The sequence below is a fragment of the Mesocricetus auratus genome, unplaced genomic scaffold (genome assembly GCF_017639785.1).
Source record: "Mesocricetus auratus isolate SY011 unplaced genomic scaffold, BCM_Maur_2.0 Super-Scaffold_100018, whole genome shotgun sequence".
Classification (NCBI taxonomy): Eukaryota; Metazoa; Chordata; class Mammalia; order Rodentia; family Cricetidae; genus Mesocricetus; species Mesocricetus auratus.
In genome coordinates, this window is record NW_024429199.1 from 43,587,587 (window position 1) to 43,601,521 (window position 13,935).

General features: G+C 48.7%; 1 protein-coding gene across 3 annotated transcripts in view; it reads left to right on the forward strand.

Moving 5' to 3' along the window:
- Positions 1 to 13,935, forward strand: part of Fndc1 (fibronectin type III domain containing 1) — a 76,389-nt gene that overhangs the window by 25,425 nt on the left and 37,029 nt on the right. For 2 of the 3 annotated variants that reach the window (XM_013126842.3, XM_021224641.2), the window contains exons 5-7: positions 7,262 to 7,468; positions 11,237 to 11,335; positions 13,564 to 13,681. In XM_013126842.3, coding sequence (XP_012982296.2) covers positions 7,262 to 7,468; positions 11,237 to 11,335; positions 13,564 to 13,681 — 424 coding nt within the window. The remainder of the gene's footprint in view (positions 1 to 7,261; positions 7,469 to 11,236; positions 11,336 to 13,563; positions 13,682 to 13,935) is intronic. The other variant, XM_040728100.1, reaches the window with a different exon arrangement.

The window sequence follows — 13,935 nt, forward strand, 5'->3', positions numbered from 1 at the left end:
GTTTCTTCTATCCCAGATACCTTGTTTCTTCTATCCTGGATACCTTGTTTCTTCTATCCTGGATACCTTGTTTCTTCTATCCTGGATACCTTGTTTCTTCTATCCCGGATACCTTGTTTCTTCTATCCCGGATACCTTGTTTCTTCTATCCCAGATACCTTGTTTCCTCTATCCCGGATACCTTGTTTCTTCTATCCCAGATACCTTGTTTCCTCTATCCCGGATACCTTGTTTCTTCTATCCCGGATACCTTGTTTCTTCTATCCAAGATACCTTATTTCTTCTACCCCAGATACCTTGTTTCTTCTATCCAAGATACCTTATTTCTTCTACCCCAGATACCTTGTTTCTTCTATCCAGGATACCTTGTTTCTTCTATCCCGGATACATTGTTTCTTCTACACTGGATACCTTGTTTCTTCTACACTGGATACCTTGTTTCTTCTATCCCTCACACCATGAACTTGCTTCCAGACCTTGTCAGGCCCCGGCTCTACAGGCCTTTCCCCTCAGTAGAGTCCCGAGGCCTCCATAGGCTTGTTTCTTCTCTGTTTCAACCCAGACATGCACTCAGACTGTCTCTTCTCTCTGAACTGCCTTCACTGGTCCCACCAGGACCACCCAGCTGCTTGGTGCTACCTCTTTGGCCTCTAATAGCTGGACCAGGGGAGAGAAACAAAGAGCTAAATCAACCTGTGTTGTTTCAACCATCACAGCTGTGCTTCTCAGTCTGAGTGCTGCTTCTGAGAATCTGTCTGTCCTTCAATAGTTACATTTTGCTCTTCCAAGATGGCTGTTGCAAAAGGTAGCCATTTTTATCAGCTTCTCTTCCCGGCCTGTGTTCTTCTCCCTTCTATCAGGTGCTCTTGCTTCCTGCTCTCCTGTGGGTAAAGGTGATTAGACAACATTCCTTATCTTCCTTAGGGGACTTCCATCTCCCCTTCTCCCTGCTTTGGGGAAGGCTGGGGCACCCCTTCTGTTGAAGACTGGCTTCCTTCACAGAGTGTCTTTAAACCACAATGAGACCCCTGGGCAAATATGGGGTTGGATTCCTCTTTGGAGCCTTCCCTTCATCACCCTTCCCAATGCCTGGCTCGGAAGTTCACATGTACTGTTGCACACATACCTTGACACTGAAATGACTTAACCATGAAATCATGAAAAACCAGTGTAGCCTCTTCTTGCTGTCTTGCTTAGTTGGTTGTTTCTGTTGTGGCTAAAGCGGAATGCCCGAGGCTAGAAAAGTTATGAAGAAAGGAGGTCTGTTTGGGCTTGTGGCTCTTGCCATGTGAGTGGCTGTGCTTAGGCCAGGGCCAGCATGCCCGAAAGCTGGAGAGATTGGGCTGTCCTTGCTGGTGCAGCCTTGAACAGATGTTCTAGAAAGACCACCATTGTTTAATAAAAGCCAACCTTTGTTCAGAGGTCAACATCTGTGAGGCCATATGCTGCTATCTGACTTTCAAAGTCTAGAAGTGAAAAAGAAATGTGAGTTTGATACTGCCATGCTCCAGGGAGGGGTAGCCTGGTGTATGTTTTCTAGGACCCTGAAAAATGAGAAAGACATGCCTCCTTCTTATCAAGCTATTCATAAGTTGCAGTTGGATTTTATTGCAAAGGGTGGACCAGCTAAAGGCAACAGGCTGAAGAAACCAAGCATCCATCCAACAAGACCAGGCCTCTCATTTTCAGAACACCTGGTTCTCCATTTGACCCCTAGATGAAGCAAATGCAAGAAGACTCCCATTAAAACCATTCCAGAGAAAACCAAACCAAACCTTTGAAAGGAGACATGGTTTTCCCTAGAATATTTCACAGAGGTCCCTCTTAGACCTCATAGTCTAGGAGGCTGCTCCTGGGCTCTCCTGAGGGGCCCAGAAGCATCATCTATTAAAGTCAGGAAAGAATTATTGCTCTCTTTGCTTTTGGTGGCCCCTGTGAGCTGTCAGGAAGTGTGCCTGGAAACTAACACACTACCGGATGGATCTAGGGCAGCTGTGGGGTCTGACACACCTAGTAGGAGCATAGGGGGACTTCACATCTGGCTATGCTGAGAATCTAGATCACCCTTTATCTGTGTTCATGGGAATCCAGGCCAGAAATGGAATCCAGTAGACTGGACTTGGCAAGAGCTAACCCTGAGCTCCTTTTACAAGTGAGATGCCATCAAAATGACATGGATATTAGCATCAGATATTGGTTTTTTGGGCCTATGGATAAGCGCTGTCACTAAATAGGCACAGACATTAGCCTTGCCTACTAAGTGAGAGTCCCAGGGAAGACCTGTGACTCAGGAAAACACAGACACATCTGTACAGGCAGTTGTAGAGGCTCTTGATTCTTGCCGTCCTGGCAAGGACTTCTCCACAGACCTGTGCAGAGTCGTCTGCTGTCAACACACCATAACTTGTGGGTGAGTCGGCATCTTGCAGCACAGCGGGCCTCGCTTCCACATGGTGAGACAGACGCTGGCATTGATAAAGCCTCTGATGGTTGACTCTGGTGGGGTCAATGGCAAAGCCACCTGCCGACTGACAGAATGCCATCCTGGCTGCGATGTATGGAGTCACTCAAACTGAGGCCTCCAGGGATCTGAGGATCAGGAGCCATCAAAGGCACGAGAAAAACTGACCACCTCCAGAGGGAGTCCCTTCTCAATGATTAGGCTCTAAAAATGCTGTTTTCAATTGTAAAGTGAACACCAACACTTGGCGGTGTGGTCTACGACATTCAAATGTGATCTTGAGAATTTTGAGATAAGACAGATTGTGCATACGCAGTAACCCCAGGCTTTGGGGGACTGAGACAGTTTCCTCTGCTGTCCTGTGATAACCTTGAGGAAAAGTTTTAAGGGATCAAGTGCTGTATCCCGAGTAGCTCCCGGATAGCTCAAGTTGTTTGCCTTTATTCTGGTTGGAGCCAGTTGTTGGGTGTAGAAGCTGGCGCCTTGGTAATGGCCTGTGGGATCACTTCTGACTACAGCATAGCTTTCTGTCCTTGTTATGGGCAGGCTTCTGGTAGCTTCCTCATTTGAGGAAGCAGGAAGGCAGGGTCTCCTGACATATTCCACAGACCCAGTGAGCTGGACTTGAATGAAGGGCCCCGTGGGGGGTGTCTGAAGTTAGTTTCATGTCCTTCATGAAGGCTCTTTGGCTGCTGTTACCTATAATGTCTTATCTGGCATCAATGAGCCTGGAGAATGTCAAGGTTCTTTTCTCAACCTTTTTACCCTGTTTTGCTTTTTAGACTGCATCTTTCTTCCCCTCCTGAAAATGCTTTCCCATCTCCAGGCACTGGACAAGAGACACTGTTCTGGTGTCTCTGAGACTGCCAGGATGTCTGTGTGCTGTCTTTCTCTACTTCGGGTTCTGAGTGACTCCTTGGACAAGTCAGCCAATGGATCTGTTGACATGGTTGACTAAGAACTTCATCCAGCAAGACTTGGATCAGTTGGTACACCTCTAAGTTGGAAAGGAATAGGGCAATGTGTAGACCTCAATGGGACAGAATGTCACTGGCTGACTTCTTGATAGAGAACTACACCTTGTGAATCTCACCAACAGTGTGTGTGTGTGTGTGTGTGTGTGTGTGTGTGTGTGTGTGTGTGTACAATGGGAAGGGACTCCCACTGCACCTGAAGCATTCAGGAGGCACCATGGTCTTCTCCCGGAGTGGTTGCTGTGTTTAAGCTAGTGTGGCTACAGGGATGTTCACAGTGCAGCAGCCAGGAGCTTCTGGGTATGTGTTACAGCACAGTGAGCTAGGACTACAGTTCCAACAATACAGGGCTGTAATTCCTGCTCAGTGCCTGTTGCCACCCAGCTCTGCAAGGTTCCACTCATGTTTGTCTCTCAGTTTCTTCATCTGTGGTTATTGGAGAGATAAATTCCTGATGCATGATATCCTCATAGTTCCTTCCCAAAAATAAAGATTTCAGAGCCCTTTTTTATAATTATTAAATAGTTGATCTTATTTAAGTATCACTCCAAAACTCATTTAGTAAAGAAATAAAAGTATCAAGGTTATTTAGTGGAGAGGATGCTGCCATTAAAGAGATTTTCAAGTATGTACAGCCACTCACTGCATCACTGTGGGCTGCGTATACAACCAAGGCCCTGGAAATTATGTCACTCAGTGATGTCATGATCACCTAAGTGGGCATAGAACATCGACACGGCAGAATCACCTGATAATGCATTTCCCAGGGCGTGTTTCGGTTGTTAGTGACACATGACTGATTTGTAAATACTGATTGTGTTGAGTTTTGTGAATCCATTCAGAGATGATTTAGGAGTCTGTGTGTCAGAATTTGCCCAGGAAGAATGGCTTTGTGAAGGATATAAGCTGGTGAGGCAATTGCTGGAGCCAAAGCTATCCCAGAGCTCATTCTATAACCCAGGCTGGCTTTCAGTTCACTTCAGCTCCCAAGTGCTGGGCTTACAGACATAAGCTCTATACCCTGCTGCTATGTAAAGTCTCACAGAACAAGAAACTGATGTAGTCAGAGAGTGTTCCAGGAGTTCCTTCATAAGTAGTAGATTTGATGTAGACCCTGAATCTAGAGTCTGGTAATCCTAATTTAAAACCTGCCATATTTACCTGGCATGGAGTTATATCTGGGAAAGCATTGGAAGGACTGTTTGCCTTTGTTCTTTCCTATCATGGTGAAAAAAGTTGGAGTCCCTACAACTTCAGAAATGGGCTGACTTGCAAAGCTGATGACACAAATCAGGAGGGAACAGCCCAGCCCTGCCTGGCCTCCTGGTCTCCAGCCAGGGGGTGCTTGTTTCGTTCTGTGCCTGGCAGGTCTGTAGCTGTCACTGGTCTTCTGTGACCCACCAGCTCTAACTGTGACTTACCTGGCTCTGTTTCGCTAAGGCTGATGGGGGAATATGCCCTGCCAACTCTGAAATGAATACGCTCTGCCCTGGTGGTTGTGAGCCTGATTGCTCTTGGCAGTTGTGACTTCCCGTTTCCGAGATAAATGATCTACAGAATTTATTAGAAAATTTCAGAGGGCTTTTGTGAGCCTACTGCACCACAGAGTAGAGAAAATAAATAATTTAATTGCAAATGAACTCTGACCATATGGGATGTTCTCCTGATGCTGGCGTCTGCTGTAGGAAGCAGGCTCTGGGGATGGTCTGGGAAAGGTGGTTGACAGTGCACAGAAGCTGAGATACTAAGGAAAAGAAAGCTTCAAAGTGCGTGAGAATCGAATCAAGCCCTTGGAGAAGTGACTGCATCCCTTCTCTTTGTGGGCCCTCTCTTTGTGACTTTTACCCACACTCCTGTTGTCCTGAGAACAGCCTTGGGCCAAACTCTCTCTTGTCTTCTCCGCAGGGAGACTGCAGTTCGATTTGTTTAGAGTCAGCTGGGCAGCGCATAGTGTGCCCATTCCTCGGGGAACTCGTCTAGACTGAGCTCTTGTTTCACGCTTGAGAGCAGTAGGGACCAGGTGGCTAGTGGGAGGGTATGTGGAGTTAGTCACGAGTTTAAACAGATGGGATATGAATACGTGGACTCACGCCCCTGCTTGACACTAAGTGGCCCTGTGACTTTATCTGCTTGTTTCTGGACACGAATGACTTTCCTCCTGACTCCGAGGCATGGTGTGGACAACCAGGACACAGATGGGAGTGGCTGTTCTGACTTAAAGGTTCCGTCCAACCTAGGCTGTTGTGTTGGGTTATCAGCTGTTCTGTGGGCCTGGCCACATTCTAGGGTCCTGGGAGGAAGATTGGCAGCTGCTGGTGGCAGGAGCCTCACAGTCCATTAGGACAGCTTTTGTCTCTTCCACAGAGTCGTGTGGTTAATGCCTGAACTCCATACATTGGAGTTCCAGGATGCACACCACAGCCAAGAAGCTTGGGTGGTCTTGACGAAGCCCACTGCTCTGGGAACTTCATTCTTTCCTCTCTGTTGATCCCATGCCTATAGAATTCAAGGGTCTTTGGCTTATCACGGGTCAGCATAGAATAGTCCAGGGGACACCAGGTCTCCTCGGATGAAAAACAAGTGCAGGCTGAGAATGTTGGACCTGCGCAGCAGCGAGTGCATCCCCTGGACTTACAAGGTCCCATGTTCATCCCATTTTGCTGTGTTACAAAAAGTTTAAACTTTTGTATATTGAAGGAAACTTTGGCTATAACTTATACACTGTTCTCAGATGCCTTTAAGGGGGGGTAACCAGCGGTTCATGAAGCAGCCCCAGGCACCCCACAAAAGCATGGTCTTCTGCCTAGAAGGACAGCATTGGGGATGGCCGGTTCAGAGTAACTGTCTGAAATGGCTGTTCACATGTGTTGGTGAAGCGTGCTAACCATCACAACTAACATACGGCAGTCTTCAGATTCTATCTGCGCTTGGAATTCCTGGTCTAATAGAATTAGCCAGAATTGGTGCTGGAGCTAATGTAGATGGTGAAGGGAGGATGCTCGGGAGCACTGCCTGATGCGATCAGAGAGGTGCTCCTTCACTTAGCAGCATCCTCAGATGAGGGCCAGAAGGTAATCAAACTTAGCGGTGGGCAGACATGGTGGTCACATGACGCACAAACCTTTGTCCCTCAACACACTGGTTCTCGCTCGGTGCCCATGCAAAGCCCTCAACACACTGGTTCTTTCTCAGTGCCCATGCAAAGCTCTCAACACTCACTAGTGTCCCCACGACACATTGCTTTGAGAGCGTTAACAATGGGAACATTTCAAGTCAGTTCAAGATTTTTAGAAACTGGCTAACTTGTTCATAAGAATGCCAGACAATATCGGCAGTGGTGGGCAGAGCCAAGGTTTGTCACGGGGCAGGGCTTACATGGGGGTGGGAATAGAGACTGCAGGTCGAAATGGGCTAATCTAGCTCATTAAAGCAAGGAAAGCCACCTTCTCAGCATGACAGAGAAAAAGCCTCCTGGAGACTAGTAATTAACAGCACCTAACCACTCTGCTGTATCTTAATATCTACTGCTAGCTCTCGCCAAAGAGTATGTAGCTTGTCTGGCCTAAAGGGGTGAGAGGAAGTAGAGGAAAAGGAACATCATAACGTCTCCAAGCTCTGTTTTCATTTTAAGTTCAGGAGACCTCTCGACAAGAAGCAGAAGTCCGTGTGGAGACTTGAACCTAATGGAACAGGCTACCCCAAATGAGTGCTTTAAGCCCAGCAATTAATTATTGGATGAGGCTCAATGTGTGCAGAGATTTCACATACATATGTAAACTCCATGTGCTGCATCATTTAATCGTTTCTATGTCATGTCCTTTTTAAGAAAAGGAAGTGCCCAACAAGCCTGTACGTCTGCGCGTCCGAGCCTCAGACGACAGGCTGTCCGTTGCATGGAAGGCGCCACGCCTGTCTGGAGCCAAGAGTCCACGCAGATCTCGAGGTTTTCTTCTGGGCTATGGGGAAAGTGGCCGGAAGATGAATTATGTCCCACTGACCAGAGATGAGAGGTCACATGAAATTAAAAAGCTCGGTGAGTTTGAAATTCCAGTACGTCTATCACTTCAGTATTCATAAGCTCGTTCAAGACAGAACACTGTCTTAGCTGGGTACGTCTTCCGCCATGATGATTATCTGAGGTTGCTTTGCCCCCTGCTGTGACAAGATAGGGTTCTTTTGGTTCACAGCTGAGGGGATGGACCCCCACACAGAGGAAAAGTCATGGAGGCAGGTGGCTGTCTGGGTACAGGAGTGTGCAGCGGGGACTTCTCAAATCTTGGCAGAACAAGAAGCAGAGTGAACAGGAAGCAGGGGCCAGCTACAAAACTTACAGGGCTTGCCTCTGGTAACACACTTCCTCCAGCAAGCCTCACCCTGTGAAGGGTCTGCCACCTCCTGAGACAGTGCCACCAGCTTGCGGCCAAGTGCTGAAACTCATAAGCCCATGGGGACAGTTCCCACTCAAACCACAACACCTCTTTGTCCCGTCCTGCCGTGTCCTCTGTCATATTAGCCTTTACTCAGTGGCAGGGCTGCCCTTCTCCTCAGTTGTTTCTACACACAGATGCCTTGAGCCAGGGCACTTGGCTAGTGGTGAAGAGTGGTGGGGAGGGAAAATGCGGTCCTGTTCTCATTACTTTGTTCTTTGCAGCTTCTTCTTCAAATCCCAAGACCCTGAACCCTGAGTCCCATTGAGATTGGGCCCTAGGACAGCCGAGTGAAGCCTGCCAGGAGTGCTGGTGGGCACATTTGCTGGGATCAGAGGACACTGGGTGGTCCATCTTAATAGGTCAGAACCTTTGCTAGCAAGCTAGACAGGGGCACAAGCGATGTTCTGAGAAGATGCTGTAGCCCCTGCGGATGCTGCACCTGGAGGAAGGACCAACGGCCCCGTCACTGTTGTCCTTGGCCCTGCCCTCTTGTCATTCTGGACTCCTTTACACTCTCTTCCCAGGGAAGCCAAGATACAGAGACTCGAGGGTGCAGGGCAGCCCTGGCAGCACAACCGTCTTGTGCTAGAACTCACGGTGGAAAGCCCCTTGGCTCGTGGGCATAATGTGTAGTCTTCCCACCAGCCACTTGGGTCCCGCTGCTGTCTCAGCCCCCAAATAACACACAGGACGCTATATTAGTTATAAGCTGTTGGCCGCTTTATTGGTTTCTTACTGGCTAGCTCTGACTTAAGTATTTAACCCATAATTGCTAATCTAAGTATTTCCGGAGGAAGGGTCCGGGCATGTTACTTCTCCAGCATCCTACATCATGACTGACTATGCCTCTCTTTCCCAGAATCCTCCTCGACTCCTAGTCCCACCTATCTTGTTTCCTTATTGGCCAACAGTGCTTTATTGACACATACACAGAAGGATTTCCCCCATCACATGCTCTCCCATTTGCTCTTTTACCGGTGATAAGTATTTTAGCCCCCATGGTTCATGCTTCTTTTATTTCTCAAGGGGCCAAGGCCAAGCAAGGGAGAGGCTATGGCTTCCTGGGCCCACTCAGAAGATTCTAGAAAAACATCTGATCTCTTCACTCAAGTGTAGTCAGGCAGCTCTCAGGCTCTCACAAACTTGATGGTGTAGACAGTGGAGATGAAGGCTCACGTCACTCAGGGGTGTGCAGGCTGGAGGTGGAGGGTGGCAGCGTAGGGAACAGAGACTGGGGTGGAAGGAGGAAAAGAGGCACCCACAGGCCTGTGGGGTGCAAGAGGGTAACTCGGGGAAGGGGGTACAGCGCATCTTGCTCGGCACCTCCATCATAAGGATGAGTTCTTCTCCAAGACAGGTGAGGAGCATGCAGATGACAGGAAGAGGGAGTGAAGTCAGGATATGTAGGAAACAGACAGACAGAGAGAGACAGAGAGACAGAGAGAGATAGAGAGAGAGAGACAGAGAGAGAGAGACAGAGAGAGAGACTCACAGCCAAGCCGTGGTGCACAATGATCTGAGCTCAGGTGAGAGCAGCTTCCTGGGCACAGAGTTCTGGCCTGGTTTGCTCTGAGGGCTCATCTGCTAAGGGCATAAGTATAGATCCTTAGGTAGCCTAGGCAGACAGTCTGCTAGTATCCAGGACTCCCAGTCCTGGCTCCCTGGACCATGCTGCAGTGTGAGCAGCTCAGATTTGAACTCAGGAAGACCCTGGGCAGATGGCTATGCATCTCTTTCTGAAGCATCCCAGAAATCTGTTTTATCAGATGCTATGCTCAGCCTCCTGCTGGACACTGCGGGAGAGTGTCTGTCAGGCCTCTTGGGTGCTTCCAGCATGAGACAACTGTGTGGTATTCTTTGTGTCCACATGGTTCCCACAAGGAGGCACAAGTCCTTCTGAGCCACACAGAACCCCTGAGCCATCTAAAGACACCGACTGGCTCTCTTCACCAATGCTCCAAGAAATGTGGAGAGAGCCAAGGTAGCAGGAGAATCCAGGCTGGTTGTGCTCTGTGAAGAGACACTCTGCACGTCTAATACTGTGGGAGAGTGCTGTTCCCGTGGAGCGCTTCCCATGAACGCTCGCCTCACTCCCATCAGACACTCAAACGTGATTTGGCATCGCCCTGTCCTTCACGGCTGGTCCTGCCAGTTTTTCGTCTTGGCAGTCATACACCCCTGCTCACCTGAAGATGATGAGAGCTTGCTCTTTTGCTGCCTCAGCTCGAGCAGATCTGGACCTAAGGTTCACGCGAGCTCTAAGCCCAGTGTAATCTCACAGGGTCGGCCCCTCTAAGGGTTCTACAATGTGTTGGCTTTTGAGTCATCATCCCATCAACAGATTGGACTTCTCCTGGTGGGTTTGTGTGAAGAGAAGGCCTTACCAGAAGCTTGCTTCAGGGCAGGGTGGGGTGAGGGAGAGGTGAATTCTCCAGGGTCTGCTGTGCCCGACTTCGTGATCGATTCCGAGAAACACTTTGACACTGTTCGCCCCAGAGATGCCACCGGCCAGGGGCCATTACAGGAAGTGGACACGCACGGGGGAACCTTGGAGACTGGACTGAAGTCTTGTCAGCGGTGCATCTCACCCCTAGACAACCTAAACACATTTTATGGGTGGTCTTCTGTGTCAGTGAAATCCCTGGGAGACGTAGCAATGCCGAAGCGATAGTCAAAGGAGGCGCCACATGGAAGGGGATGGAGCAGGCCCTGCAGGCAGAGGGCCTCAGGACCACAGAAGGGAGAGGACGGCAGCATCTGGCCCCAGCCGTGGTGAATGATGGAGGACACGCAAGTTTGAAGACCTTCAGGAAAATGCCAGACGGGAGACTTGGGAAGTGAAGCACGATAGTTTGCTCTCATGCAACAGAGGCTGAGAAATGAGCCAGCCAAGGATTGCACTGATGGGGTGTATGTGGGGTTCCCCTGGGGTCTTTGGGTGGTGATGTTGGTGTCAGTTTGGAGGTTGTATTTCCACCCAGTATTCAATAACCAAGGCACAGAGAGAAGTGTGCTTCTAGTGTTGGGTACTTTCTGCTGTATCTCTGTGACAGCTGCCTCGGGCCTGCTCCTACCTCATCTGAAGCTGATAAGAACCAGGGCCCCAAAATCGTGTAGAACCTGTTAGAAGGCCCAACTACTCTATGACGTTGGCAGTCACCTTACCCCTCTGATCCTATCCTGTCCTGTGAAGTAAGGACAGTGATAGGGGCTTCTTTGCAGGGAATAATAAGGACTAAATGAAGACTGACATATGAAATGTTTAGCATGTTGTGGTAGGGGCCGGTGAGGGGAGGGCCTAGAAGCTGTTAGGGCAGATAGGTTCCTGAGGAATGAGGGCACTGTCCCATGTCCTGCTCTTTGGTCCACAGCCTCTGAGTCGGTGTATGTGGTCTCCCTGCAGTCCACCAACTCCCAGGGGCAGAGTCAGCCAGTCTATAGGGCTGCCCTCACAAAACGCAAGAATTCAGGTATGTTTCCAAGGATGCAATTGGTGAAACCATGGTCGGGTGTGAATGCTGCTTTCTACGTGATGCTGGCTGTGGTGGGATGATGAGCTGGTGGGTCTCACAGGGAATGAAGAAGGGACCTGTAGGGCAGACTGCCAGAGGAATGAACACGTTTCCTTCATGCGTAGAGACAGGAGAATTCTTTTGGTAACGTCTGCTTCACTGAGGAGTATGGATAACTTCCTAGCACAGTTGCTTTGCAGTGCTAGAGGGAGTGAGACATCACTTCATGGAAAGACACAGCTTAGTCCCTCTGTTAACTGTCCCTAGTGAGACCCTGAACCAAGCAAGAGAGAGGGCTGGCCTGCTGGTGCAGCGTGGAGACACACAGGCCATCGTAGCTCACTGTATGCAGAAGCCATGGCATGGAGAGTATCTGGAAATACACAGTTGGGGTTCCCTGATAGCCCAAGCGTTGTGCACTTATTGAAGTACATTTTTCCTCACATCCATTGATGAGTATTTGTTACATCACTAATAATATCAACAAATTACGCTCAAACCTTCTCTGGCCATGAACCTCAATTTAAGGTGTTCTCATCCCTTTCTGTTGCTGGGATAAACACCATGACCAGAAGCAGCTCAGGAGAGGAAAGGGTTAACATCATATTGCCCTTTTGGTGACAGTCAATCATTGAGGGAAGTCAGGGCAGACAGTGACACAGGAACTGAAGCAGAAGCTGTGGAGGAATGCTGGTTCTGGTCCCCCACTGGCCCACACCCAGCTAGCTTTCTTACACAGCATAGGTCCACCTCCCTGGGGGTGGATCCCAGCTGGTCCTCCAACATCAGTCATCAGTCAAGATAATCTCTTATCGACATGGCCACACACCAGTCTGATCAGGGCAGTTCTTTAGTGAGGCTCTCTCTTCCAGATGACGCTAGGTTGTGTCAGGTTGACAAAAACTAAGCAGGAAAGGGAAAACCCTGGCACAGTCCCTTAGTGGGGTGACGGTGTAAAATGAAACTACTATGCCTTCACATGGTGCATAGAGTTGTCCCATGTAAACCCTGATTCATTTGTATCATTCCCTGATTACCATCACAGGGGACAGACACATTTTCTAACAGTCCATTCCAACTCGCCCCACTTAGGTAAAATCTGTATTCTTTTGAAAAAAAAAAGACCCATATAAAGAAAACCAAAACAAAAGAGAGTTACAAGCAAAGTTGAAGACACCTTGGGAATCTTCATTAGTTAGAGACTGAACTAAGACAGTGAACTTTGTGGCTATAGTTTTGGTGACAAAAATAAGTCCCAGTAAGAAATTGGCAAATGCACCTCTACCTTATATCTGAATATAACATTTAATCTGCCTTGCAACCACATAACCTAAAATGCGAAGAACATGGACTCCCGTGAGATTCATAACCCCGTTTAAAGCAGAAGTTTTACTTCACATCACGGTCTCTAAGGAATAACAAAGGGAACTCCTCCTGCCCCACATGCATGCGCTCATGCAGGTTTTGTTGTTTCTGAGAAATTTACAGCGCGTAACAAGCAAGCACTGAGCTCCCTGCAGGGTTTTCTACCAAGGGGTAGCAGCCCCTTTACCTCTTCTGCATGCTGATTGGTTCGGCAGCTTTTGTAGCGAACCACTTCTGCATGCTGATTGGTTCGGCAGCTTTTGTAGCGAACTACTTGCTTCCCAGACAATGGCTAAGAAAAGAAAGAGTAGAGACATTTCCCCGCTGTCTTAGTTAAGGGTTCTAATGCTGTGGAGAGACACCATGACCACAGCAACTCTTATAAAGGAAAACATTTAACTGGGGTGGTGACTTACAGTTCAGAGTCTCGGACCATTATCATCATGGCGTGACACTGGAGAAGTAGCTGAGAGCCCCACATCTTTCCGTCAACAGGAAGGAGACTGTGTGAGTGTCATGAATGAGAGAAACTTGTGCAAAAGAGATCTCAAAGCCCGCCCCCACAGTGGCACGCTTCCCCCAACAAGGCCACACCTACTTCAGCAAGGCCACACCTCCTAATAGTGCCACTCCCTTTGTGGGCCGTTTTCTTTCAAACCATCGCATCCCCTCTATATAGACAAAACAATCACGTAACCTGTTCATCTCATTTTACCTAAATGAAGCTCCAGCAACTAAAAGTTAGGCTGGGCTTGGCCGGAAGAAGTCAGTGTGGAGCCGATGGTGAGAGGAGACGTTTTGTGTGCCCACTGTCATTTCAGAAGACAGTGAGCTGGACCTACCTGAAGATATCAGTGTCCGGGTCATCTCATCCCAGTCTGTGCTCGTGGCCTGGGTGGATCCTCTCGTGGAAAAGCAGAAGAGAGTTGCCGCATCCAGGTACACAGGCTTGCTTCGTGTGTTTATGTACGCGAAATACGGCTTCTCTGGCCTTTGAATGAATTCAGTAGTTTTCTTTGTTTAGCTCTGTGAAGATGTATTTATTTCCACTTTTTTTACACGAATGTTTTGCTAGCATGTATGTATGTGTGCCATGTTCATGGTTGCTGCCCACAGAGGAGGAAGAGGGCATCAAATATTCTGGAGCTGGTGTTAGAGATGAAGGTGCTGAGAGCCAAACCCGGGTCCTGCGG